The 27,178-nt window shown below is 41.8% G+C and overlaps 2 protein-coding genes across 3 annotated transcripts in view; one reads left to right on the forward strand and one right to left on the reverse strand.

The window, feature by feature from the left end:
- Positions 1 to 3,425, forward strand: part of Ddit3 (DNA damage inducible transcript 3) — a 4,282-nt gene extending 857 nt beyond the window's left edge. Inside the window, exons 2-4 of one of the 2 annotated variants that reach the window (XM_015483123.2) lie at positions 1,944 to 2,104; positions 2,600 to 2,757; positions 2,843 to 3,425. In XM_015483123.2, the coding sequence (XP_015338609.1) occupies positions 2,620 to 2,757; positions 2,843 to 3,211 (507 nt within the window). In that variant the 5' untranslated portion in view covers positions 1,944 to 2,104; positions 2,600 to 2,619 and the 3' untranslated portion in view covers positions 3,212 to 3,425. The remainder of the gene's footprint in view (positions 1 to 1,943; positions 2,105 to 2,599; positions 2,758 to 2,842) is intronic. The other variant, XM_015483124.2, reaches the window with a different exon arrangement.
- Positions 3,364 to 24,367, reverse strand: Mars1 (methionyl-tRNA synthetase 1). The gene is made up of 21 exons (XM_015483111.2): positions 24,155 to 24,367; positions 22,912 to 23,002; positions 22,668 to 22,746; positions 22,456 to 22,590; positions 21,887 to 21,962; positions 21,005 to 21,177; positions 20,734 to 20,840; positions 18,669 to 18,785; positions 18,327 to 18,530; positions 17,458 to 17,659; positions 14,097 to 14,171; positions 8,460 to 8,630; positions 8,234 to 8,329; positions 7,991 to 8,108; positions 7,412 to 7,625; positions 6,068 to 6,199; positions 5,877 to 5,981; positions 5,597 to 5,783; positions 3,993 to 4,064; positions 3,678 to 3,770; positions 3,364 to 3,578 (listed from the first exon to the last, which is right to left on the reverse strand). The coding sequence occupies exons 1-21, from the start codon at positions 24,264 to 24,266 to the stop codon at positions 3,432 to 3,434; spliced, it is 2,706 nt and encodes a 901-aa protein (XP_015338597.1). The 5' UTR covers positions 24,267 to 24,367; the 3' UTR covers positions 3,364 to 3,431.
- Between the last annotated feature and the right edge of the window lie 2,811 nt (positions 24,368 to 27,178).

The raw sequence follows: 27,178 nt of genomic DNA on the forward strand, positions 1-27,178 counted from the left end.
CCCGTACTGTCTCTCAACTAATCTCTGTGTAACCATTGCATCAGGCCAGCCCTACTGTTTGGCTTTGCAGTCCTCTGGCCTGGTGCTCCACTGCTGATGAAAGCCAAGTCCCCACACTAGAAGGCAAGGAATTGTTCCCCTGAGAGGACAGCAATGTAGAGAAATAATCGGAGCAATATTGCATCTCCAGTCTCGAGGGACAGGCAGCTCTGGGTTTAGTCTTCCCTATAAGTGAGATTGGGACGGGAGATTTACATTCATTTATATACTTAATGAGCACCTACTATGTGTCAAGCAGTTTGGGGCTCAAAGTGTATTTCTAAATAAGAAAAAAAAATTCTGCAGTGGAAGCCATAATTGACATGGAGAAAACTAAGCAGGAAAAAACAATGTTCAGGGTGGAGGTTAGTTTTTTATCAGTTGGCCAGGGATTGCCTCACTGAGATAACATTTAAATGAAAGGCCCTAAGCCAGGCAAGTGGTGCACACCTGTAATCCCAATGACTCTGGAGGCTGGCCAGAATAGCAAGTTGGAGGCTAGCCTCAGCCATTAAATAGACCCCAGCTCAAAGTAATAACAGGGCTGGGGATATAGCCCAGTAGTAATGCACCCCTGGGTTTTAATCCACAATATCAAAAAATAAAGACCTGAAAGAGGCAAGCCAGTGAGCCATGCAGATACTATGGAAGGAAGAGCATTCCAGTTGGAACAGCTAGAGCATAGACCCTAAAATGGCAGTATGGCAGTATCTTTAGGAACAGGCCAGGTGGGCTGGAGTGAGCAAGGATGAGAGTGGCCTATGAAAACTCAACAATTTGTAGACAAGAAGCAAATTCTGTAGGGCCTTGCAAGCCATTTTGAGGATGTTTTTAATATGCATGAAATTGAAAGTCATTGGAAGATTCAAAGCAAAGACATTACTTAAGTTTTTAAAGGGCTAGGGATGTAGCTTAGTAGTAAAATGCACCATCATCATCATCACAAAAGGCTCCCTTGAGGACTGGGGTTGTGGCTCAGCGGGGTAGGGCGCTCGCCTAGCACAGGCAAGGCCCTGGGTTTGATCCTCAGCACCACATTAAAAAAATAAATAAAGGTTAAAAAAAAAAGGCTCACTTGAGGTGCTATGTTGTGAATAGACTTAGGGAGTGGTGGCAAGAGCAGAATGGGGAGACATCCTGCAAGGAAGTTTCCAAGGTAATGAGGAGAGATGATAGTTAATTGATCTTCATTTGAAAACAAGGGTCTGCGTATTTTTAAAGAATGAGGATTGCTGAGTTGGGAGGCCAGCCTTGCCAACTTAAGTGAGACCCTGTCTCAAAATTTAAAAAGGCAAGGCTAGGGATATAGTTAGGTGGTAGAGCCTCTCTGGGCTCAATCCCCAATACAAAAGAAAAAAAATTAGAGAATTTGCTAGTGCTGTGGATTGGATTGTCAAGTGTGAGGGGAGAGGGGATGACACCAAGATATTTGCCTTAACCATCTTGAAATGGAGATGACCCTGGAAGGGAAAGGTCAGCAGGAGATTGTCTTTGGACTTAATATAAATGCCTGTTACACATCCAAAAGGAGATGGTAAGTAGGCAGTACATAGCAGAGTTGAAGGTCCTAGACCAGAAATAGAAATGTACATTTGGACCATATAAGTGCAGAAATAGAATTAGGAAAATGCCACTAGAATTGTTCTCTTAGCCCTTACTGGACATGTTTGAGGGCTGCCTTAAATTTAGAGAAACTGAGTTGGCCAGGACTTTGCTCTTATGTAATCAGGACTACAAATGTCACATGTCACAACTAAAAATAAAGGAAGCAGAGCTCTCTTCTGTCCTTGGAAATAGCTATAGGACCTTTTAACTATCCATATTCCACAAGACCAGTAAGAGGTTAGAAGTAAAGAATCTGCCTCTCCTTTCAAAAATGGCTGACATTTCTCTTTGTTCCACAGTGTTCCAGAAGGAAGTGTATCTTCATACATCACCACACCTGAAAGAAGGTAAACTTCACAACTCTTTTCCAAAACCAACTCCTAAGGAAAAGCTGCTTAGGCTCCCTTTGCTGGGATCCTAAGAAGTTACTAGAAGACCCAGCCTAAAGAAGGAGAGCAGGGTTTGAATCTCAACAAGCTTTTGTTGTCAGGTCATGTCTATCCCTCTAGCCTGCCCCTTAACAACATGGTGACCAAATCACTATTTTTAGAGCATTTCCTAATTGAAAGCTGCTCTCAAAGTCAGCCCTAGCAAAGACAATTGGTTTGCCTTGCTCATCTTCAGTCTTCCTTGAAGTTAGATGGACTCAAAGGACCTTTTACCCAAAATCCCCACACAGAAAGGAGCACAAATAGCCTGGTAATTGCCCCTTAAAAGTACCTATAGAGTTCCCATGTGGGCTGAGAACTTTCATTAGGATCTCATAAGAATATGTGTTTGGGTAGCATCTGTTATCACTATTAATCTCTGCTATTGTAACATTAAAGCAGTCAAACAGTATGTAAATAAATAAATGTGTTCCAATAAAACTTTCACCTACAGATCATTTTGCCAACCTGTGGTATAGACTTTGTTTGCCAAGTGGAACTTTTATACTGAGTATGTACTTTTCCAGAACCTGATCCAACTGCAGAGATGGCAGCTGAGTCATTGCCTTTCTCCTTCGGGACGGTGTCCAGCTGGGAGCTGGAAGCCTGGTATGAGGATCTGCAGGAGGTTCTGTCTTCAGATGAAAACGGGGGTACTTATATCTCACCCCCTAGAAACGAAGAGGTGAGAATGCTAATTCTAAAGTAAGGGGATATTATCTTTCCTTTCTCTACTAACATCTGCCCTTCCTTTCCTCATTTCTTTGAAGGAAGAATCAAAAACCTTCACCACTCTTAACCCTGCGTCTCTGGCTTGGCTGGCTGGGGAGCCAGGACCAGCAGAAGTCACAAGCATCTCCCAGAGTCCTCACTCTCCAGACTCCAGTCAGAGCTCCCTGGCTCAGGAAGAAGAGGAGGAAGACCAAGGAAAAACTAGGAAACGGAAACAGAGTGGCCAGTGGCCAGCCCGGGCTGGAAAGCAACGCATGAAGGAAAAAGAACAAGAGAATGAAAGGAAAGTGGCACAGCTAACTGAAGAAAATGAACGGCTCAAGCAGGAAATAGAGCGCCTGACTCAGGAAGTAGAAGCCACACGCCGTGCTCTCATTGACCGAATGGTTAATCTACACCAAGCCTGAACAATTGGAACCATCACTCCCCAACTGGGGCCACTACCTACCTTACCCTGAAGTGGCTACTGACCACTTTCACATCAGTGTCAATGATGTGACCTTCAACACATGTCCAGTTGGGGGAAGGATTGGGGGAGACAAAAGCAAAGGGTCTCAGCTTGTATATAGAGATAATACATTTATTTATTAACTGTCCATATCCATTAAAGACTTTCTATGAGCTCTCTCACTTTTTCTTCTTGCCTTTAGGAGTTTCAAGAGGTTTCCCCTCAGCTAGAGCCAACTGTTTCTTTAGATCCAAGAGTTTAGCCACCTCCGCAGCAACCTGGTTCTTGTCTGCCTTTTGTGCTTTCAGTTCTCGGACAATGTTGCCCTAAGAGAAGGATGAGTGGAGAGAGTAACAGTGAGACCAGGTAACAGTCTGTTTAGGATTCAGCTTTTTCCAGTCTCCCAATGGGCTTCAGCTTCATACCTGTTTTGTCACTTCATCCATAAGCATTTGTATCTGCTGTGGCCCCACTGTTGTAACAGTCTCTATGACTGCTGGCTTGGGGAATACTTTTGCCTAGAGAAGAAAAACTGGGTTATCACTGGCTGCCATAAACATCTCCTGATCTCTAAAAAAGTGATTATTTTTAACTCAAGGATTCTTCTAGCTAAGATAGGAAAGAAAAATTAAAAGGAAGTAGCAGGGCCAAAAGATGGAAAGTGTGATGAGGGAATACTACTTGGGAGAATTAAGGTGCTGCTGTGGCTGTTAGGTGAGGGCATAGTCTAGCTTTCTCACCTGGCCCCCTCCAAAGCGCTGCCTCAAACTTTCAATCTGGTAATTTTCCAGTTTTTGGAACAAAGGAGTGACCTGTGAAAGAGAATTTCAGAATCATTCACTGCTTACATATGAACTCTACCAAACTATATAATGGGCTTCTCCAACCCTACTCTTGACATTTAAAAATCCTTAATGCTCCCAGGTACCATGGCACACACCTATAATCGCAGGAAATATATGTAAAGGAAAGAAGCAAATGAAGGAAATGGAGAGTTAATAGTAACAGACTGATTCTGGACAAACCTGTGGAGGGGGCCCAGTGGACACTGAAACCCTCTTCCACTTATAGCCCAAGTAGATAATGGGAGGAGAGGGATTTTTGCAGTTAGGAGATTGTGGGGAAGGGTCCTTGTGTCACTTTCATAAGGAACTAGGTGTTTTCAGGGTATTAATCCCAGAATAGCAATTTGTTTTCTTAAGATGGAGTATTTGGGGTTGGGGCTGTAGCTTAGCGGCAGAGTGCTTGCCTACTATGTATGAGGCACTGGGTTTGATCCTCAACACCCACATAAAAATAAAATAAAGGCATTGTGTACATCTATAACTACCAAAAAAAAAATTAGACTTTGGTTTTGGGGCTTGAACCCAGGGGTACTTAACCACTGAGCCACATACCCAGCCCTTTTTTTGTGTGAATTTTAAAGAGACAAGATCTCACTTAGTTGCTTAGGGCCTCACTAAGTTGCTGAGGCTGGCTTTGAACTCAAGATCCTTCTGCCTCAGCCTCCCAAGCCACCGGGATCACAGGCATGTGCCACGGAGCCAGCCTGTTTGTAGTTTCTTTGCATGATGGAAGACTACTGTCTGAGGTTTAGATCAGACTGCAAAGTGACTCTTTTAAGATGAAAGATATATTTTATAATGGCATTTGCTTATTCTACCTGATAATGCAGAGGCAGGAGAACTGAAAGTTCAAGGCCAACTCAAACAATAAAGAGCTGAGGATGCAGTTCAGCAGGAGATCATCTGCCCAGCATGGAAGAGTGAATGAGGCCTGGTTATTCCTAGTACTGGCCCTCCCAAAAAAAAGTCTTAGAAGGAACATAACACTAAGCAAATACCTACTGGTTAAGAAAAGAATTCAGAAAAAGCATTCCTCAGAAAGCCCAAAGTATTGATAGGATCAGAAAGTATTTCAACTATTTAATGATGCTAGGTCAATCCAGAAGTTTTAGATGTACTCTGTAGTAATCCTGTGTCAAAGAGTAATAGGATACTCCTGTATTCTCTCTGCCTCACTGCCTACTAGTATTATGGAAACAATAATATCGTAGTATTTCTTCAAATGGCTGTATACCAGTTAGTTTTTATGTGCCAGGTACGGTTTAGCATGAAAACCAAAAAAAAAAAAAAAACACTGAACTTGTGAACCAGTACCAAGGACCTTGTATCACAAGCACACCCAACTGCAGAATGAGGAGGGGTTCAGAAGACCTATAAGAGCTCTTGCCCCAAAAGCAAAGAACAAGAGAATGTTAGGTCTATTCTAACATCATCCCAACAGTCACATGGCAAAAGCATGAATTTTGAGAGATTGGCCCTCCAACTCTTGGGAGACCTACCGTGCCAATCTGGTGCCCTGCTGGTAAAGTACACAGGAAGTTCGTGGGAAGGACACTGCAGGCTGGAAGCGGGAGTTGCAGCTGTGCCTGGATGGTGGTGCTAACCATGGGCATGAAAGGCTGGAGCATGGTGGACAGCAAGGCAGCTATATTCACTGCCAAGCCTGTCACTGTGCCTGCCCGCTGCCTTAGGGAGAAGAGAGATTTAATCAAGACCTCCAGGAGGACATAGCCTATCAGCCATCTAATTTCTATAGACACCCCTACCCCTTTAACATACCTGTCAGCCTCACTGCCTTTAATCCACTTCCAGGGCTCATTCACTTGAATGTACTGGTTACCATGTCGAGATATGGTAAGAATACTGCGTAAGGCATCCCGGATCCTGGGAAGAAAGGAAGCAGGCCAAGGTATATGAGTCTCTTGACATGCCAGCAAACCCTAAGAGGCAGAGCTGTGTAAGTTACTTACCGAACCTTCTCCAGCAGTTGGTGATAATGTCGGAGCTCCAGGGTAATATGGGCCAGCAGGCGCTGATCATCAGGGGTAAGCACCATCTCAGGCACACAGCCCCCAAAAAACTTAGACACAAACATCCCAGCTCTTAATAGAGATAGAGAAGAGGAGGAGTAAAAAAATTTGGCCAGTCTCCTTATAAATATTTGACACTTTCCACAACTTTTCATTCTCTCAGGATTCCTGTCCACATTAACATGCTTCCTGGCCCCTCAAACTAAAAGGCAAAGCTTAACAAATTAAGCCTTTATTCTCTCGCCCCTAAAAATGTGACTCTTCAAATGAAGAAACCTAATCAAGTTAAGCAACTATACATTTTGCTTTTAAGTAAATTTTTAAGAATGATCAAGTTAAGCCAAGCACAGTAGTGCACGCCTATAATCCCAGTGGTTCAGGAGGCTCAGGCAGGAGGATCACTTGTTCAAAGCCAGCCTCATCAACTTAGTGAGGCCCTAAGCAACTCAGTGAGACCCTCTCTCTAAATAAAATCCAAAAAAAAGGCAGGGAATGTGACTTAGTGGTTGAGTGCCCCTGAGTTCAACTCCCGGTACAAAAAACAAACAACAACAAAAGATCAAATTAAAAATTTTTTAAAAATATTTTTAATTGTAGATGAACAAAATACCTTTATTTTATTTATTTTTATGTGGTGCTGAAGATCAAACCCAGGGCCTCATACATGTGAGGCAAGCATACTACCACTGAGCCACAACCCCAACCCTCAAGTTTAAATTTATTATGTGTTAATTGCTATCAAACACTCTAAAGAAGACTATCTGTTCAAGATGGTTAATGAAAAAAACCTGAAAGGGTAAACAGTAACTGAGCTAACGGCCTAGGGCTCAAAGAGAGGAACAGAAAAACTCTAAGTCATGGAGATTTCTTCAGACTGCAGAATCACTGTGATAGGGACAAAGAATAGAAATGTGACCCTAATGTAACAACTCTGAAGAGTAGAGCAGAAGCCTCCTATCACTACACTGAAATAACCCCTTTCTTCAGCCAAACTTTTCAGTGGCCTGCAAGTGAACCTTTTTTTTGTGAGGATAAAATATATCATTTCTTCAATGAACATCAGTTAGAAAACAATTATGTTAAAATCCCTCTGTGACAACTTTGCTAAATCTTATCTCTCTTTCCAAAGTATACTTTACCTACTATGTGCTGGGAGCAGAGTCCAACTTAAAGAAATCAGTTTTCCACAATGTCTCTACATATTCTCTCTATATTCTTATCTCTGGAGGGAGAATTGGGACATTTCAGCTCTGCTGCTGACTCTAACCCCTTACCAACTCCCACCTGTTGATGAAGTTGCCCAGATTGTTAAGCAGCTCAGAATTATTCTTGAGCAGCATGTCTGTCCAGGAGAAGGCACTGTCCTGGCCCTCAGGACGAATGTATAGCAGATAGAAGCGCCAGATGTCAGCAGGGATCCCTGTGTCCTGGGCCATATCTCCAAACACTCCCACACCACGGCTCTTAGAGAATTTCCCATCCTCATAGTTCAGGTACTCTAGACAGAGAAGAATGAGAACCATCTGCTCAAATATCACTCCCCTCTCTGACCCAGTAATTCTTCCCTTTCCTTCAACATTAATGGTGGATGTCCAAAAATACCTCACCTTGAGTAGCTTGGGATCCTTTCCTATCCATTCTGACCTTTTTTCTCTTTGCTCATATGTAATACAAAATTTTTGCTTTGGTCTTTTGCTTTCTTCAGAATCTTGATTCCTTTTTCTGGATGAAGTTCTCAAGTTTTAATTATTTCCTAATCCATATCAATACTAACTCAAGACCTAGCATTTCACAGGATCTTCTTCCAAATACTGCCTTAGTTCTCATTCCAACAGCCCATCCGCTTTCTTCTAGGGTACCTACCTGTAGCAATGAGGTGCTTGACCAAGGTGTAGTTATCCTCAGCTCCTAGGGCTGAACAAGGAAAGACTAAGCCATGAAAAGGAACATTGTCTTTGGCCATGAACTGGTAAAGGTCCACCTAGGGAATATAGTTGAGAGAGATCTGAGACTTTCTTCAAAAGTCCAAAAAAGACCAGATACCCTGTCATACATGCCCTCCTTCATATGCCCTCTCCATAAACAGGCTAACCAAGAACTGCTCACTTGCTCTGGGTTCTTCCACCATTGTTCCCACTGGTCTGTGTAGTTGGCTGTGATGGACAAGTAGCCAATAGTAGCATCAAACCAGACATAGAATACCTAGAGGTTCAAGAGAAGGGAAAAGATAGGAACCAACCCAAAATTTCAGATATAATCAATATTCTATTCTGCTAACCCATGGTCTTAATCCTGAGACTATAATTTGAGACATTAAAAAAAGAGTTTTTACCTTGTCCTCAAAACCTTTTAAGGGTACAGGAGTTCCCCATTTGAGGTCTCGGGTTATGCAGCGTGGCTTGAGGCCATCCCGAAGCCAAGAACGAATGATAAACCGGGCATTGGGTGTCCAATCACTGCCAGGCAATGTCTTCCCCAACCATTCCTCTAATCTCTTTTCCAACTGAGATGGAAGACAGAGGGCAGAATTAGGAGTCTCATATGTGGTTAGCTATGATTATCCTCATATCTCATAAGGATAAATATGAACAACATTTTGAATACATTTGGCCTTATGATAAAAATTTAAAAGATTCATGATTCTGAAATAGTAATTACATCTCTATGAATTTATTAGCAGAGATATTCCCTTAAAAGTGAAGACATGTATGTCAGGCACAGTAGGTAGCACACACCTATAATCCCAGAAACTCAGGAGGCTAAGGCAGGAGGATAAGGCAGGAGGATCACAAGTTCAAAGCCAGCTTCAGCAACTTAGCAAGGCCCTAAACAATTTAGAGACCCTGTCTCAAAATAAAAAATAAAAATGGCTGGAGATGTGGCTCAGTGGTTAAGTGCCCTTAGATTCAATCTCTGGAAGCATACACACACACACACACACACACACACACACACACACTCACACACTAGAGATGTAGCTCAGGGATAGAGAACTTGCCTAGCATGTGTGAGGAGTGTAGAAATGTGTAAAGAAATGCACCATTGGGCTGGGGATGTGGCTCAAGAGGTAGCGCGCTCGCCTGGCATGCGTGCGGCCCGGGTTCGGTCCTCAGCACCACATACAAACAAAGATGTTGTGTCTGCCGAAAACTAAAAAAATAAATATTAAAAACTCTCTCACTCTCTCTCTTTAAAAAAAAAAAAGAAAAGAAATGCACCATTGGGCTGGGGTTGTAGCTTAGTGGCAGAGTGCTTGTCTTGCACATGAGAGGCACTGGATTCAATCATCAGCACCACATAAAAAAACACACAAATAAAATAAGGCATGCTGTCCATCTACAACTATCAAATAAATAAATAAATAGAATTTTTAAAAAGAAAAAAGAAAAGAAACACACCATTGCTGGTACAGTGACACATACATACCTGTAATCCCAGCAACTAAGGAGGCTGAGGCAGGAGAATCTCAAGTTTGAGGCCAGCCTCAGCAATCTGGTGAGACCTTCAGCATCTTAGTGAGACCCTGTCTCAATTTATATTTTTATAAAAAGACTTCTTCTTCTTCTTCTTTTTTAATAAAAAGGACTTGAGATGTAGCTCAGTTGTAAAGTGCCCCTGGGTTTGATCCCCAATACCAAAACTACAAAAGAGACAAGTGCACTAATAGCCAGGAACAGTGGTGCACACCTGTAATCCCAGTCACTCTGGAGGCTAAGGCAGGAGTATCTCAAGTTCAGGGCCAGCCTGAGCACCTTAACAAGACACTGTTTCAAAATAAAAAGGGCCGAGGACGTAGCTCAGTGGTACAGTACTTAGAGTACTTGCACAGCATACACACAAAGTCCAAAGCTCAACTGCCAGTACCAAAAAAAAAAAAAAAAGAAGAAGAAGAAGAAGAAAAGAAATACACGGTTTATGATAGCAAAAATCTGAAACTAGGGGCTGGGGTTATAGCTCAGTGGTAAAGCACTTGCCTAGCACATGTGAGGGACTGGGTTCGATCCTCAGCACCACATAATTAATAAATAATAAATAAATAAATAATATTATGTCTACCTACAACTAACGAAGATATTAAAAAAAAAAAAATCCAAAACTAAGCCAGATACCTATAATCCCAATTATGGAGGAGCCTGAGGTGGCATTATGAGTTTGAAGACAGCCTGTGCAACACAGCAAGATCTCATCTTTTAAAAAAAAATTTAAAAACTGAAACTCCTGATTCAAGTTTTAAATTTAAATATACTGTATAAATACATGAACTATTACAAAATCATTTTAAAATAAATAAATAAAAATCATTAAAAAAAAAAAACCCGAGGTTAAAAAAATATATAATAATAAAAATAAATAGGTTAACTTTTTTTTTTTTCTGGTATCAGGGATTGAACCTAGGGACATTTAACCACTTAGCCGCATCCACAGCCCTTTTTTAAAAAAATATTTTATTTAGAGACAGGTTCTCGCTAAGTTGTTCAGGAGCCTTGCTAAGTTGCTGAGGCTGGCTTTGAACTTGTGATCCTCCTGTCTCAGCCTCCAAGCTGCTGGGATTACAGGCATGTGCCACTGCAACCAGAAATAAATTAATATTCACCAGAAAAAAAAAGAGGAAAATATACATTTGGGAGTTCATAACCCATTTGAATCAAAGTGTGAAATATGATATATCAAGAACTATGTAATGTTTTGAACAACCAACAATAAAAAATTTTAAAAAATTTAAAAAAAGAAAATATACATTTGGGCTTACTCTTAAGTATGCAACTTCCACTTTTTATGTCATAAATTTCTATCTAAAATATTTAAAAGCTAATACCACTTTTGAAAGCAAAAAAAAAAAAAAAAAAAAGATCCTCTTGAAGAGATGCTACATGGAATTCATCCACATAAATACCATACTACTGTTAAGAGAATGAGGCAAACTTCTGATGCCTGACAATACATTCTGTTGGTGGGGCTATGGAGAAATAGGCATGTTCACACATTGCCAACAAAAGTGCAAAATGGTACAATAGTCACTGAAGCAAATTTGACAACTACATATGCATTTACCCTTAACACAAAAGCGATTACTTTTAAAGAATTTATCCTAAACTTCCAACAATGCAAAAATGCATATGCAAAAGGTTATTCCCTGCAACATTATATGTAATTACAAAATACTAGAAATCTGCTAAATAATGTACACAGAAAATGGCTGGGAAAGACCCCTATGATACCACAGAATGAAATACTGTATAGTTATTAAAAATAAACTCAGCTGGGGATATGGCTCAGTTGGTAGAGTGCATGCCCTTGTTTCAATTCCCAGCACCACAAAAAAAATAAATAAAGGAAAAACAAACTGGCTGGGCACAGAGGCACACACCTGTAACCCATCTAATTGGGAGGCTGAGGCAGCAGGATCACAAACTTAATTTTTTTATTTTTTTGGTACTGGGGATTCAACCTAGGGAGCACTTCACCACTGAGCTACATCCTTTTTATTTCTATCCTGGGCATAGTGACACACATCTGTTATCCCACCTGCCTTGCAAGGCTGAGGCAGGAGGATCTCAAGTTTAAGGCAAGTGTGGGCAACTTAAAATTTCTTTAATTAAAAAAAATTTTTGAAATATTTCTCAAAATAAAAAATAAAAAGGATTGGGGGTATAGCTCAGTTAGAGTGCTTGCCCACTACATGTGAGCCTCTGAGCTCAATCTCCAGTACTGAAAAAAAAAAAAAAATTATCATTAGGATAATGGAAAAAAAATAGAATTTGAATAGTGCATCAACAAATACATTAAAATTAAATTTCCTGATGTAACTTCAGTGTGGTTATTCAAAAAAGTCTGGTTTCTTAGAAACACACTGAAGTACTTAAAAATAAAGAGAATATATACATATACAAATAGAAGGGAAAGGAGGAAAAGGGAGGAACAGAGCAAATATGCTAAAAACAAATGGATCAGGCTAGGAGCAGTGGCACACTCCTGTGGTCCCAGCAGCTTGGGAGGCTAAGGTAGGAACATCAAAAGTTCAAAGCCAGCCTCAGCAAAGCCAGGGTGCTAAGCAACTTGGTGAGACCCTGTCTCTAAATAAAATAAAAAATACGGCTGGGGATGAGGCTCAGTTGTCAAGTGCCCCTGAGGTAATGGTTAGAAAAGTTCTTTTTTTTTTTCTTTTTTTTTTAAAGATACCAAGGATTGAACTTAGGGGCATTCAACCACTGAGCCACATCCCAAACCCCATTTCTTATTTTGTACTTTATTTAGAGATAGGGTCTCACTGAGTTGCTTAGTGCCTCACCATTGCTGAGGGTGGCTTTGAACTCATAATCCTCCTACCCCAGCCTCCCAAGTTTCTGGGGTTACAGGTGTGCACCACCGCACCCAGCTGCAAGGTCACACAGGTGGCAAAGTTCTTCTGGTTAAACAACATGAGCTTCCTTTTTTTTTTTTTCCTAATTCTTTTTAGTTGTAGTTGGACACAAACCTTTATTTATTTATTTTTATGTGGTGCTGAGGATTGAACCCAGTGCCTCACACATGCTAGATGAGTGCTCTACTACTGAGTCACAACCCCAACCCTCACATGAACTTCTTTGTTCTATCAAGTTTATTTTTGCAAGCTTGAAATTATTTCCAAATAAAAAGTTAAATAAGGAACTGGGCTTAGCAGCACATGTCTGTAACTCCTAGAGTCCCAGCAGCTTGGAAGGCTGGAGCAAGAGGATCCCAAGTTCCAGGCCAGCCTCAGCAACTCAGTGAGACTCTGCCTCAAAAAAAGAATAAAGTAAAATAAAAAGGGCTGGGGATATAGATCTCTGGTAGAGCATTGTGGGTTCAATCTCCAGTACCAAAAAAAAAAAAAAAAGTTTATGGGGGGAGGCAGATTTACTAAGGTAGAAAACTGGTACAGACGTATTACAAGGCAGGACCAGTGGCACACACCTATAATCTCAGCAGCTCAGGAGGCTGAGGCAGGACGATCGCGAGTTCAAAGCCAGCCTCAGCAAAAGAGAGGCGCTAAGCAATTCAGTGAACCCTGTCTCTAAATATGAAATAGGACTGGGAATGTGGCTCAGTGGTTGAGTGCCCCTGAGTTTAATCCCTGGTATCCCTGCCCTCAAAAAATAAATAAATAAATAAAACAACCCAGCAACTCAGAAGACTGAGACAAGAAAATCGAAAGTTCAAGGCCAGCCTGGGCAACTTAGGAAGACCCTATCTCAAAATAAAAAAACAAAATGCGATGTACCTCAGTGATAGATCACCCCTGGATCAATTCATAGAACAGGAAAAACAAACAAATAAACAAAAATAAAACCCATAAAAGACACACTACAAAGCAAAAGAAAGCAGGTTGCAGGAAAGTGTAAATGCCATGAACTAAATTTTATTACGAAAAAGCAAGGGGCTGGGGCTCAGAGGTAGAGTGCTCGCCTAGCGTGTGCGAGTTTGATCCTCAGCACCAGATAAAAATAAATAAAATAAAGGTATTGTATCCAATTACAACTAAAAACAAAATTTTATATATATATACATATATATATATTTAAAAAGAAAAAGCAAAGCAAGCCAGGGGTAGCGGTGTATGCCTATAATCCCAGCGACTAGGAGGCTGAGGCAAACCGGTCTCAACATAAAAAATAAAAAGGGCTGGGGGGTGTGGCTCAGTGGTTAGGCGCCCCTGGATTCAATCTCTGGTACCAAAAAAGAGAGGAATAAACATACTTTTATATACATAGGACATTTCTGATTAGACACAAAAGATGCACAGTAGTAAATATTTCTAGCAAGTGAGCTTAGGACTGATGGACCTAGGACTCCTGCTTTGTGGCCCTTTAATCTGTTTAATCTCTTCACAACAGCACATGTAATTTTTAATGGAAATAAACCTTGGAGTGGTTAAATATCCATATTTGTGGTTAAGGTAGAGGGACAGAAGAGGCCTCCTGAACACTAGGTTGAGTAAAGGCTCACTTACCTTAGGCAGGTCCAAGAACAGGTGCTGGGAGGACTTTACCACAGGGCATGACCGGCAAACCTTACATTGAGGTTTCTGTGAAGGGAAATTCCAGAGAAGGGGTGACCCAGAGTGAGACAGACAGGATCAGGACTACAAATAAGAGAAGGAACACAGAAGGAAGAGTGCCTCAGGTGCCCTCTAGATGAACTTCATCCTCAGACCAGCCCACTCGACTACTTGGGCTTCTTGAACTTGGGAAACTCAAATTTGCACAGCATAACATTTGTTCTTCAGAGTTTCACATTTCTATTAAATCAATGCAGAGTAGGAAAAAAGCATTCTCTAAGCACAGTCTAAGTACAGAGCACTGCACTGTGTGAGGGGATGAAGGAGCAACAAAAGAAGACCTGTAGCTCCTCTCCTTGAGGTTATAGTCAAGTCAGGGAGAGATGGCTTGCATAACAAACAAGCACAGATCTTTACAAAGCAAATGTCAAAAAATACTTAATTGTGTGGTAGAAATAGAATATATAACAACACTGAAGAGTGACAGCTAAAGTATTAAACTGTTAGATGGAATTAATCAATAAAACTTTCCAGGAGAGTTTTCACCTATTTTGTATTTTATTTAGAGACATGTTCTCACCGAGTTGCTTAGCACCTCACCTTTGTTGAGGCTGGCTTTGATCTTGTGATCCTCCTGCCTCAGCCTCCCAAGCTACTGGGATTATAGTCATGCGCTACTATGCTGGCTATCACTTTTTTTTTTTGAGACAGGGTCTCACTAAGTTGCTTAGGGCCTCACAATGTTGCTGAGACTGGCTTTGAACTTGCAATCCTCCTGCCTCCACCTCCTGAGTCACTGGGATTACAGGTGTGCATCACTGGAATCAGCTCACCTGCTTTTTTTTTAATATTTTTTTTTTAGTTGTCAATAGACCTTTATTTCATTTGCTTATTTATATGTGGTGCTAGGAATCAAAGTCAGTGCCTCACACATATGAGGCAAGCACTCTACCACTGAGCTACAACTCCAGCCCTTCACCTGGGTTTTTGAAGGTGAGAAATTGTAACCCTCTCAGACCTCTCTCCTGAATTCCACAGGCTCAGATCCAACTGTCTACATGGATGACCACAGATATCTCAAGCTTAGCAAACCCCAACAGTATCACTGCATTTGGCATGAAGGCCTTTTCTCCTACTCTTGCCCATTGTCAGAAATGGTATTACCATCTATCCAAACTGCTCAAGCCAATTTTTCTTTCTTTTTTTTTTTTTTTCAAATGGTGATGCTGGGGATTAAACCCAGGACCTCACCCATGGTAGGCCAGCATTTTAACACCAACTTATTTTCCTAGCTCCTGCCAAAAATTTATAAATCATCTTTTTCTTTACTCCAAATTCCAGTCTAACCAACACTACAGTCTACCTCCAAAATATATCCCAAATCTATTTTTTAATTTTCCCCAATTCTGGACTCTAGACTCCAAACCCTTCTCCAATTTTCTTTTCCATTCATTTTCTACAAAGCAGCTTGCCATTCCACTAGAATAAAATCTAAAACTCCTGTAATGGCTTAGGAGGCCCTGGTAAACTGGTCCCAGCCTTTTTCGCTGACCTTATCTTAATCTACCCTCCCACTGTACACTGGCCTTTTAAATTTTGCCTTTTAAGCTCTTTATTACCTCTGGGCTTTTTATGGTTTGGATCTGAAAGGTCCCTCAAAAGCTCATGTGTTAAAGGTTCTGGTCCCAAATGCGACAATGTTCAGAGGTAGGACCTTTAGGAAGTGATTAAATCATGAAAGATTTAGTCTCGTCAATAGACTAATCTTCACTGATGAATGCTAGACTATTGGGAAAACATATAGACTTGAAAAAGTAAGGCCTACATAGGTCATGGGGAGTTATATTTTGTCCCGGGGCCTACTCACTCTCTACTTTCTGGCTGCCTTGCAGCTTTGCTCCACACTGTGATGTTCTGCCTCACCACAGGCCCAGAAACAATGGAGCCAAGTGACCATACACTGAATCTGAAATTGTGAGCCAAAATAAACCTTTCTTCTTTTCACATTATTTATCTCAGGTATTTAATCGCAGCAACAAAAAGCCTTTACATTTCCTGGTAATTGCAACACTTCACGTTTTCTTCAACTTGCAACTCTCTTAATACCACTTATCACCTGGCTTGCTCCTTTTCATTCTTCAGTTAAACTCTCATTTCAAATGTTACTCACTCTCAGAGGCATTCCTTCATCATCTAAAGCCCACCTCCTAGCACATCTTCCTGGCACTTTATCCTATCCTATATTATTTCCTTGTTTAGTGTTGGTATCCTTCCCACACTGGATAAAAGTCTGTCTTATTCACTTCCTTGTCCCTAGTCCCTGAACTATAACTAGCCTGTACAGATTAAAAAATGTCAAATAGCCAGATGCATGCCTATAATCCCTTCTCATGAGCTGAAGGAAGAGGATTACAATTCAAGGCCAGCCTGCGAAACTTCATGAGACCCTGTCTTAAAAAAAACAAGGGCTAGGGTTGTGGCTCAGCGGTAGAGCACTCTCATCTAGCACATGCAAGGACCTGGGTTCAATTCTCAGCACCACATAAATTAATAAATAAAATAAAGATATATTAAAAAAAAAAAAAAGATAGCTCAATGCTTAAGTGCTTACCTAGCATGTGCAAGGTCCCAAGTTCAATCCCCAGTATTATAATTTTTAAAAAAGAAAAGCTTGCCAAATAAATGAATAAAGAAACAACTAAATAAATTAACAAACAACTAAACATGGACTAGAAATCAGAGGCATTTATAGAAGACAGAATAATCTAAACCAATGTAGATCAGGTGGCCCAATCGGAGCAAAGATTGGAAGTATAAATGCCACACGTATTTCCTAGAACAATGTTAAAAACATAGTAAATACTCAATAAATATTTTCAAGTGAACTAAATGATGAGTTGAGGAAATGGGTAAACCATCAAAAGGTTTTGTATGCTAAAATAAAAATCCTGGGGCTGGGGACATAGCTCAGTGGTACAGCACTTGACTAGCATGCATGAGCCCCTGGGTTAAATTCCCAGTAACACACACGCAAAAAGATCCTGAATGGGACAAGACTGGGAATCCCTTTAAGAATATTGTTGGTGCACACCTGTAATCCCAGTAACTCAGGAGAATAAGGCAGGATGATCACAAGTCTAAGGCCAGCCTCAGTAACTTAGCAGGGCAATTTAGCGAGACCCTGTCTCAATATGAAAAATAATTAAAAAGTTCTAGAAATATAGCTCAGTGGTAGAGCACTCATGGGTTTAATCCCCAGTACCAAAGGGGAGAAAATTTATTCCCTCTGTTTCCCATGAGACCTTCCTCTTACCTTGAGTTCAATGGCATTGATGAGCTTGCCACACTTGTCACACTGATCACCTCTAGCCTCTTCATAGCCACAAAAGGGACATACTCCCTCCACAAAGCGGTCAGCCAGGAAACGGGCACAACGCTCACATCGAAGTTGTTCCACACTATCTTGCAGCACAAAACCTCGTGCCATCAACCGATGGAAGATGTCCTGGGTGATTCTGGCAAAGTAAACAAGACATAGGAAGTTGAGAAAATATGCATACCTCCCTCCTGCCACTCAAACCAGGGATCCAAATTCATTCAATCCAAGCACCAAAGAAATTAGAAAGCTACTCAAGGCAAAGGCCATCCATTCCTCATTAAATTCTTAATGAAATAATGAAATGGTCCACACCCCTCATACCTATTCCTCATCTGCCCACAATCTCTTCCCTCAGCACTTAAGAATTCATTTTTGTTGAATCCAAATTTATTTGCTTTCTCTTCAAGACTGTCTCTGCTCTTCAGTCAGTCCCAGTGCTGAATTGCAAAGTACCATCAGCTAGCAAATATCATTGCAAGTGTATTGTCTATTAATGCACACAGGTGTGGGAGTTAATATCTTAAAGACTCTAAGGCAGTAAGAGAGGAAGGAGGCAAAGAAGAGAAGGCAGGTTAAGTTCCAACTCTTCCCTCCCTCAGGTGCTCCTTCAGCTCCAGGTCAAATAATATATGCCCTCAGGAAGATCTGATAACTGCCCAGGACACATTTTGGGGAACATTCAGATCCTGGGTTCAAGAGCAAATCCTAGACAATCACTCTGGTTCATTCGGTCTCCATGATATTCTCATTGCCTCAGACCCCAGCCTTCAATCTCCATTTCAATCTCATGAGAGAAAACCTACTTGGTCTGCTGTGGAGTGGTGGTACGACCAAAAATATCAAATGAGATATTAAACCAGCGGTAGATGTCAGCATGGATGGTATGGTACTTGTCACAGATTTCCTGGGGAGTTAGGCCCTCTTCCATAGCTTTTGTCTCCGTTGCTGTCCCATATTCATCTGTCCCACACAGATAGAGAGTGTTCCACTGACGCAGGCGAGAGTACCTGGAAGGGAATATGTAGTCATGGGGGCCCAGGTTAGCCCTTGCTCCCAGGATCCTTCCAGTTCCCAACCTTGAGGTGTCCTATTCCCTTGGGGTCCAGCCCTCCATCAGGAGGAGCTTCTCCAGAAGCTGACTTCACCTGGCAAAGACATCAGCACTGAGCACACAACCAATGATGTTTCCAAGATGAGGGACATTGTTGACATAAGGGAGTGCACTGGTGATAAGCACATTCCTCTCCCCAGCCACAGGCAACCTGGTAAAGAAAGAGGAAGAGAAGACAACCAGGGAGATGCCAAGGTCAAGAAAGACTGAAAAATGCACAGTACAACTAGACACAACTTTGTTCAACTGTCATGAGTTTCTGTACATCTAAAGTCTTTCCTCTAGGCTGGGGATGTGGCTCAAGCGGTAGCCCGCTCGCCTGGCATGTGTGCGGCCTGGGTTCGATCCTCAGCACCACATACAAACAATGATGCTGTGTCCGCCGATAACTAATAAAATAAATATTAAAATTCTCTCTCTCTCTCTCTTTAAAAAAATAAATAAATAAAGTCTTTCCTCACATGAACCCACAGGACCATAAGATCCTCTACAGTTGCAGGTAAGGGCCCTGTCCACAGTGAGCAAACCTCATATACTGCTCTGTGCATTTCACGTGCCTCATTCCAGCACTAATTTCTGTCCCTTTAACTGCTGACATTAGCTCATCTCAGACTTGAAGTTCCCAAGTATCCACAAAACTCTCCCTAGGCTCTGTCCAACCATCTTCACTCTTGCTATTCCCAAGAAGTTTCCTAGTACGAACTCCTTCTCCCACATGCTATGTTAACAGTATCATTAATTATCTAAAATCCTACAGCTCATCACTCCATGCACATTCTTACCAAGTCCTTTTGTACCTCTTGACTCTTATTTAATCCATGTCTATCATTTCCTCAAGACCTAACTCAAACTAGCAGGCACCATCTATTGCTCATAGCCACTGTGATCTTCTCCATACTTTCCCAGGATCGTTCCTAGTTAATGCCATTCAATCTGCTGACTAAAGTCACTCAACTCAGTATTCCTTATTCATAGTTCTTCACCGTTAAAAGCTCAACTGCATACATCCTGTACCTCTCCCTTCTCCTTAGCACTAACACTGCATTAGGGCTTATGTCATCTTTCCAACCATTCTCAATCTACAATCACTGGCTCCCCAATACCCCACATTAACCCCATCCCTTCTTTCCAGCTGCTGCTCTGTGTCCCAGTCAGATGGTTCATCTGCTCCACAGAACATTTTTCAGCTAATTTCCTCAACACAGGCATCACTAATTTCTCCTGCATTGGCCTTTCTCCCCATACCTTAATATCATAATTGTTTCTGAAATCCAACTTAGAAATCAGCTTTTAGAAAATCTTCTTTCACTGACAACTATCATGTAGCACTCCTTTGACGTTATCCCTTCACTTCTTTATCATTATGAGAGTACTGAGTATGGTGATAGATATATAGGTGAGTATACCCTGGGTTCTGCCCTCCAGGGGGTTACATTCTATAACACAGTAGTCCTCTTATCTGCTGGGGACACCTTCCAAGACCCCAAGCGGATGCCTGAAAATGCATACCAAAACCTTTGTATCCTGTTTTTTCCAACACATACATATCTATATAAGTTTAAATTATAAACTAGGTACAACAGATTAATAGCAATAACTAGTAAAATAGAACAATTATAAAAATATGCTGTAATAAACGTTATTTGAAACGTTTGAGGATCTGGGGTTGTAGCTCAGTGGTAGAGGGCTTGCCTAACACATGTGAGGCACTGGGTTCAATCCTCAGCACCACATAAAAATAAATAAAACAAAGGTATTATATCCATCTACAAAAAATAAAAATAAAAATTTTTGTATTGTTTATTTCTGATATTTTCCATTTAGTATTTTTAAACTGCAGGCAAGTAAAACTATGGAAAGCAGAGTCTCAGACAAGGAGGCTACTGTATAACTGCTACCTAGGTCCTTGCAATGGTGAAATACAATGTGTCAAAAGGTCTCTAAATTAGTCTCCTTTGATATTTTTCCTCATAGGATCCTGTTCTTCTACTTCACAGAACTTAGTAGTTTGATGAGCAAACAAGGCCTGTCTACTTTGTTCTCTTTTATCAACAATATCTACTTATAAAACCAAGCCCCACTCCTTGGTGCCTACTCACACTGGATTCTGCTGGGGCCGAAAGGGGGGCAAGCTTTCCAGGCCCTTTTCCCAAGCAGTCACAGCTATAGCAATCTCTTCCTCAGATAGGGTGGCCAGCTCCTCCTCCTACAAAGAGAGTATAGAATCCCTTAACAAGTGAAGGGGCACCACAGGTAAAGAAACTCTCTCCAACAATTAAAGAAATTAGACAAGTACTCAACATTTCTCTCCCAGCCACCTCCCACCTCAGGGCCCAGGGCTCCGTGAAGATGCCCTGTCCTGTTCCAAACCTCAGGCTCATTGCTGACAGCCCTCTCCTCAGGTAGACTGGGCTGAGGCTGCTTTTGGAGGTAAGACCGGAGAGCCAGGACACCCTGCTGTTTCAGCACAGTCTCTACAGCTCGCTGACATGGCTCCTGAGTAGTCAGAGTCTGGAACCAGCTACGCAGGGCACCCAGTTCCTCTATGGTCATGGGAGAAAAAAGAGAATCAGCAAGCACAGGACCTGGATTGAGCAGGCAAGGCAGGACCTCCTCACTTTCTTTAAAAGTTTCAAAGGTTTCTCCAGTTGCTTTCCCTAGTTCCTGCAGCCATATTCGCTATAGTTGCCCTGTCAAGTATTGCCACAGTCTGGCTGGGCACAAAATCACGAGCCACCACACAGCTTGTAGATTCAAACAGCAACTCTTTATTCCCGAACTCACACCAGCCGTATACAAACACGTTCTGGGGAAATCCACGTTCTCTGCCCAAATCCACGTTCTCTCCCAAATTCACCTTCACTGGGCTTCTGTCTCCCAAAATATACTGTCTGAATCCCGTGAGAACTCAAGGGGAACTCAGGCAGCAGGATACGCCCTATTCCCAGCAGGAATAATCTTAAACCTTAAACCTGGAACCTAAACTGGGAACGCCCTAAACACTATTATGTTGAACCGGGAACACCCTAATCCGCCCTGGTCCTTGAGCAAGGTCAACTACATTCAATGTCACTGCAAAATGTCAGCAACATGGGGTACGCTGGCAAGGAAATTGTCATACCTACTTGGCTAATGGCTCCCAGCAAAGTATCAAGTTGCATCCTCAACTGGATCCTCAACTGTCTGTTCTGTAACCCTTATACTAAACTCCTGGGGTTTGGGGTGGGGTAAAATGATATACATAATTCTCACCAGGGATATAAGCTGGGTCTTGGAGTAATGGGTATAGTGCTCCCCACAAAACAATGTCTGCTAGAGATTCTGTTTCCTTGGTTGGGAAAAGAAAAGAAAAGAAAAAGGTACACTGATAAGGCACTTTTTTTTTTTTTTTTCCTAACAGTAATAATATCTAATACTCACTGAAAAACTGCTATGGTCAAGCACTGTGTTAAGCATATTATATTATCTCAATACTCAACATAACTCATTGAGATACAGAGGTATTCACAGATATTAATGTTATTTCCATTTTGCACAAGGAAAAAATGGAGGATTAGACAGTTTAAGAGATTTGTCTTTTTTTTATAATTCTTAGTTGTAGATGGACACAATATCTTTATTTATTTTTATGTGGTGCTGAGGATCACACGTGCATAGCAAGCGCTCTACCACTGAGCTACAGCCCCAGCCCAAGACATTTGTCTTAATAGTAAATTACACTGCTAGTGACAGTGTTGGGGTCTGAACACTCTGAATACAGTCTTCCCTATTAATTCTTACACTATAAATCTTCCCCACACCCCATCTTGAGACCAACTCACCCCAGCCAGGAAAGGACAGTTTTGTCGACTCAAGCTGTGGTCAATGTGAGTCAGGGCTCTCCGAATTAGTCCAAGAACATCTTCCCCCTTCTTTCCTTGGACAATTAAGTAGTACAAGGCAGCAGATAAAGCTGGCTAAAATGAAAGGGACACAGGTCAAGGTGGCCATGCACAGCAAGGACCTACCTGCCATTCCCTGTGCCTTAGCCCACCTGCAGCTCTGTTGCTTCCCATTCTAGCCACTGGTTGGTGAGGTCATCTTGCTCCCAGCCAGATAACAGAAAGAAGTATCTGCCCAGGGAGAGAACAAGAGAAGGTGAAATTAGAAGGACCCATTTACCTAGTCTTATTTCTCATCCCTCAGTGAAACAATGGTTGCAAATAATTAGTCACACAAACAACACAGAGGTGTGCTTTGAGCAAACCACCTCCCTGTAATCAAGGACCAATACTGACCGGCAGATTGCAGTAGTGGAAAAGAGGTAGTTGCCACTATCCAGTTGCAAGACAGGGACTTTAGGCCGGGTCAGGAACGGGACCACACACTCTGATGCAGAAGAAGAAAATGGGTGAAAAACAAGGGAAAGAAAAAAATGAGAGAGAGAAAGAGGAAAAAAAATATACTTTGTTAATTTAAGACAACTATAAATTGTTCCCAGAAAAACAGAAGTAAGATGGGCAATATCATCACAGAAGTTCTAGGATAGGACCACTGAAACAGGGTTCCAGAATATACTGGAGAGGTCAGCAGGTGTTCAGTTGAGACTGTCAGCTGGAAACAACAGATGGGATTTCAGAGGACGTGGTGGTTATTGGGATAGTGCTGCAGCCAAAAACTATAACAACTCAAAGCAACTAGCATATCCTGAGAATAATCTGAAGTCCCAATGGGAGGTCAGAATTAAGAAAAATGGGAGGACTAACACGACTACCACTTAAGCGTTAAACTGGGGACTGGGCCTGGTGGCACGCACCTTTAATCCCAGCGACTCACGAGGCTAAGGCAGGAGGATCACCGAGTTCAAACCCAGCCTCAGCAACTTAGCGAGACCCTGTCTCTAATAAAATATTTTAAAAAGGGCTGTGGGCGCTGGGGCTGGGGCTCAGCAGTAGAGCGCTCGACCGACATGTGAGAGGTGCTGGGTTGGATCCTCAGCACCACACAAAAATAAATAAATAAAATAAAGATGTTTTGTCCAACTACAACTAAAAAAAAAGGGGGGGGGGTGAGGGCCGCTGGGGATGTGGCTCGGTGGTTAAGCGCCCCTGAGGTCAATCAAAAGGATTCTTAAGCTGGGCATGAGAAGAGAAAGAACTGAAAGATGTGTGTGCATACAAATACCTTGTGTCTTAAGGGGCAGGGTCCTAAAAATAACAAAAAGGTTCCTGGAGACGGTGATAGAATGGAGGGGAGCTGCCTAACAGGTGTGAAAGGTTAGGAAGAGGAGGCCAAGCTCAGGATGCTGAAAGATGAAAGAGGGGAAGTTGAAAATGAGGAAAAAGTATATTGAGGGTAAATAACTGATGAAGGATGTGACAGGAAGGGAAAAGTTAATGGAGTGACCAAGGAAAGGAAAGGTAAGGTAATGTGTGGTACATTCCAGGGGATTCGCGAAAACAAGCGCCGGGTGAGCGTCGGTTGTGTTTCTGTCCCCCCACCCACCGCCATCCACTGCCCACCAGCACCACCCCCAAGTACCTTCGGGGCCTACAGTGCTGATGAGCAGCTCTGTAGCTCTGCCCCGGGCCCTCCCGGCGGCAGCCAGCACCGGCAGGCTCCCCGGGGCGCCCTCGCTCACGAACAGTCTCATTTGGAGATGAATCCGACGCTGATGCAACCGGAACCGGCCTCCCGCCGCTGGGCTGAGCAGCCGCCGCGAGGCACCCCGGGAAACGAAGTTCGGTCTTAAGTGTGGCCAGCGGTCGACTCCCGGAAAGAGAACTATTTCTCCCCGTCATGCAACACTGGGAAACAGGAAAAGGGTACCATCGAGACCAAGGAAGCCATAAATGAAGTGCTAGAGCAGCACTTTTTAGGTGGGAGAGTTAGAGACGTTTGCTTCTTGGGCCCGGCGGCTTTGAGGCTGTGACTGAAACCGTGGCTTTTTGTGGTCCTGTAGTTGTCAAAGATAAAATAACGATTATGACTACGGCTACTCGCAATCACCGACTCTTGATTCAAGTTGTTAAAGATTAGAGTTTTAGAATGAGCAATTAACGATGAGCTTACTTTAGTGATAAACTGGAAATTAGTGTAGATATACTATCCATCAAAAAGGATATGGCTCACTAAAATATTGATTCACATCAGTCTGCAGCTCATATAAGCTAGACAATCCCATCAAAAGAAGAAAAGGAGCCCGTGTCGTGGCGCACGCCTGTAATTCCAGCGGCTCGGGAAGCTGAGGCTGGAGGATTGCGAGTTCAAAACCAGCCTCAGCAATTTAGCGAGGTCCTATCTCTAGATAAAATATTACAAAAAAAGGCTGGGGATGTGGCTCAGTGAAGAGCATCTTTAAGAGAAAGGTCAAATTGAAGGAAAGTAAAATTGTTTCACAATAAGCGTATGCTAGGAAACACGTAAAAATAATTGGGAAAGCGACTCTAATTGTCATATATAATAATTAGTATAATGTATATTATATATAATAATTAGTATAATATATAGTCATGATTTATTATAAACTATATAATAATGTTTTGTTTATTTATTTATTTTTTAAGGATATGTGGTAGGGCTGGGGATGTAGCTCAGTGATAGAGTGTTTGCATACCATGCACAAGGCCCTGGGTTGGAACCCCAGCATAAAAAAAAATGGTATAATTAACACCTAATAGTACTTATAAGCCAGGCATTGTTCTAAGCATTTTACATAAATTAATTCATATAATTCTTAAACAAAAAAACAAACTATGATGTCCTAGACCTTTTGAAGTTAAGCCATAAGCAGCTTTGCAAAGGAGGCTAGGGGTATATCTCAATGATAGAGTGCACGCTTAGTAAACCTGAGGCCCTGGGTTCAATGTGCAGCAGCACCAAGAAGATGCTTTGCATTTTTGCTAAGGCTATTTGGAACACCCTGGTAACCTTGAGCTTCCATGTAAAACAATTCTATTACCCTGAGACCTCATGTAGACATTTCGATTGGCAACTCCACATCATCTCAGCATTCCAGCAACCCCATGGAGGATGCTGGACATGAGAGTGAAGTCTTCCAGACAAACCCATCTACTCTATGAAACCACCAAATGAGCTTTAGTGAGTCCATGCTACATGGGATAGAAGAAATACCCAGCTGGGGTCTATTCACATTTCTGCCCCATAAAATTGTAGCTTTGTGAGCTATAATAAAATAGCAGTTGTTGAAACACACCAAAAAAAATAGATATGAGGTAGTTTCTTTTATTTTACCAATGAGAGAACTGAATCACAGAGAGAATACGTTGTGTCAGGAACCATATAAGGTATTAAAGATACAATTATCAACAAAGTAGATGTGGGCTACCTTGGCAGCATTAATAAACTTCCTGAAAAACAGAAAATCAAATAATCATACTAGGGGTATGTTGAAGACTTATCCATTTTATTTTGAGGCAGGATCTCAATAAATTACCTAGGCTGACCTCTAATTTGTGATCCTCCTGCCACAGTCTCCTGAGTTCCAGGGATTAAAAGCATACACCACCATGCCTGGATTCTAATAATCTTTAAAATATGTTGATAGTTATACAAGGTAGATAATGTTTGTGAAACCTGAGACGCCTTATTGTCCAAATGAAATTTCAGCTGAGATCTGAATGATGAATCAGAGTTAAGAAGGCAAAGACTGAAAGACTGGAGAAGGGAAATGTTTCAGGCAGAGGAAATAACATATGCAAAGGATCAAGATCTCAGAGCCCTTTAGGAATCTGAGGAATTAGCATAAGGCTACAGTGTGGAGTTTCTGGTGGGGAGTATGAAAAGGCTAGATGAGTGGGAAAATCTCAGCCAAGTGTGGTGGCACATGCCAGCAGCTTGTGAGGCTGAGGCAGGAGGATCTCAAATTCAAAGCCAGCCTCTCCAACTTAGTGAGGCCCTAAGCAACTTAGTGAGACTCTGTCTCTAAATAAAATATTAAAAAGGGCTGGGGATATGGCTCGGTGGTTGAGTGCCCAGGGTTCAATACCTGGTACTTAAAAAAAAAAAAAAAAGGAAAAATCTCTGTAAATTACATTGTAAAATTTCAACTTTACTCAAGACAATGAGAAGCCATTGAAAAGTTTAAGTCAGAGGAGTAGCAGGGCACATTCGTGGGTATGTATGTATGTATTATGTATTTTTGGTGGAACTGGGGATTGAACTCAGGGCCTTGTGCATGCTAGGAAAGCTGTACTATATCCCCAGCCCACCGTATTTGTTTTTAGAAGATCACTGTGGCTGTTGTGCCAGGGGAAGATGGGAGGGGAGCACAACTATATACAAGGAGACTAATTAGGAGCTTATTAAAGAGGTAAAGAGGTAGTAGTTGCAACAAAGCAATTTCATCCTAGAGCAAAATTCTTTTATTTGGGAGTCAAGAAGGTCTTGGAACATATCCTTCAGGAATATCAAGGACCTACAATATATTGAAGAAGCAATACAATTAATCTGTTATTTAGTCTTAATTTTCAAGCAATTCATAATCAACATGCTTGAGCTTCTGATACTGCTGATACTGCTACACTCTACATAATCAGAACTCAG

This window comes from Marmota marmota, unplaced genomic scaffold (genome assembly GCF_001458135.2).
Source record: "Marmota marmota marmota unplaced genomic scaffold, marMar, whole genome shotgun sequence".
In the NCBI taxonomy this organism is placed as follows: domain Eukaryota; kingdom Metazoa; phylum Chordata; class Mammalia; order Rodentia; family Sciuridae; genus Marmota; species Marmota marmota.

Coding starts and splice junctions, on each gene's coding strand:
- Mars1 (XM_015483111.2), bottom strand. CDS start 24,266: ATGAGACTGTTCGTGAGCGAGGGCGCCCCGGGGAGCCTGCCGGTGCTG. Junction 22,591..22,667: donor GGGAAGCAACAGAGCTGCAG/GTGGGCTAAGGC, acceptor CTTTCATTTTAG/CCAGCTTTATCTGCTGCCTT. Junction 4,065..5,596: donor CAGGGCACCAGATTGGCACG/GTAGGTCTCCCA, acceptor TCTCTTTCACAG/GTCACTCCTTTGTTCCAAAA.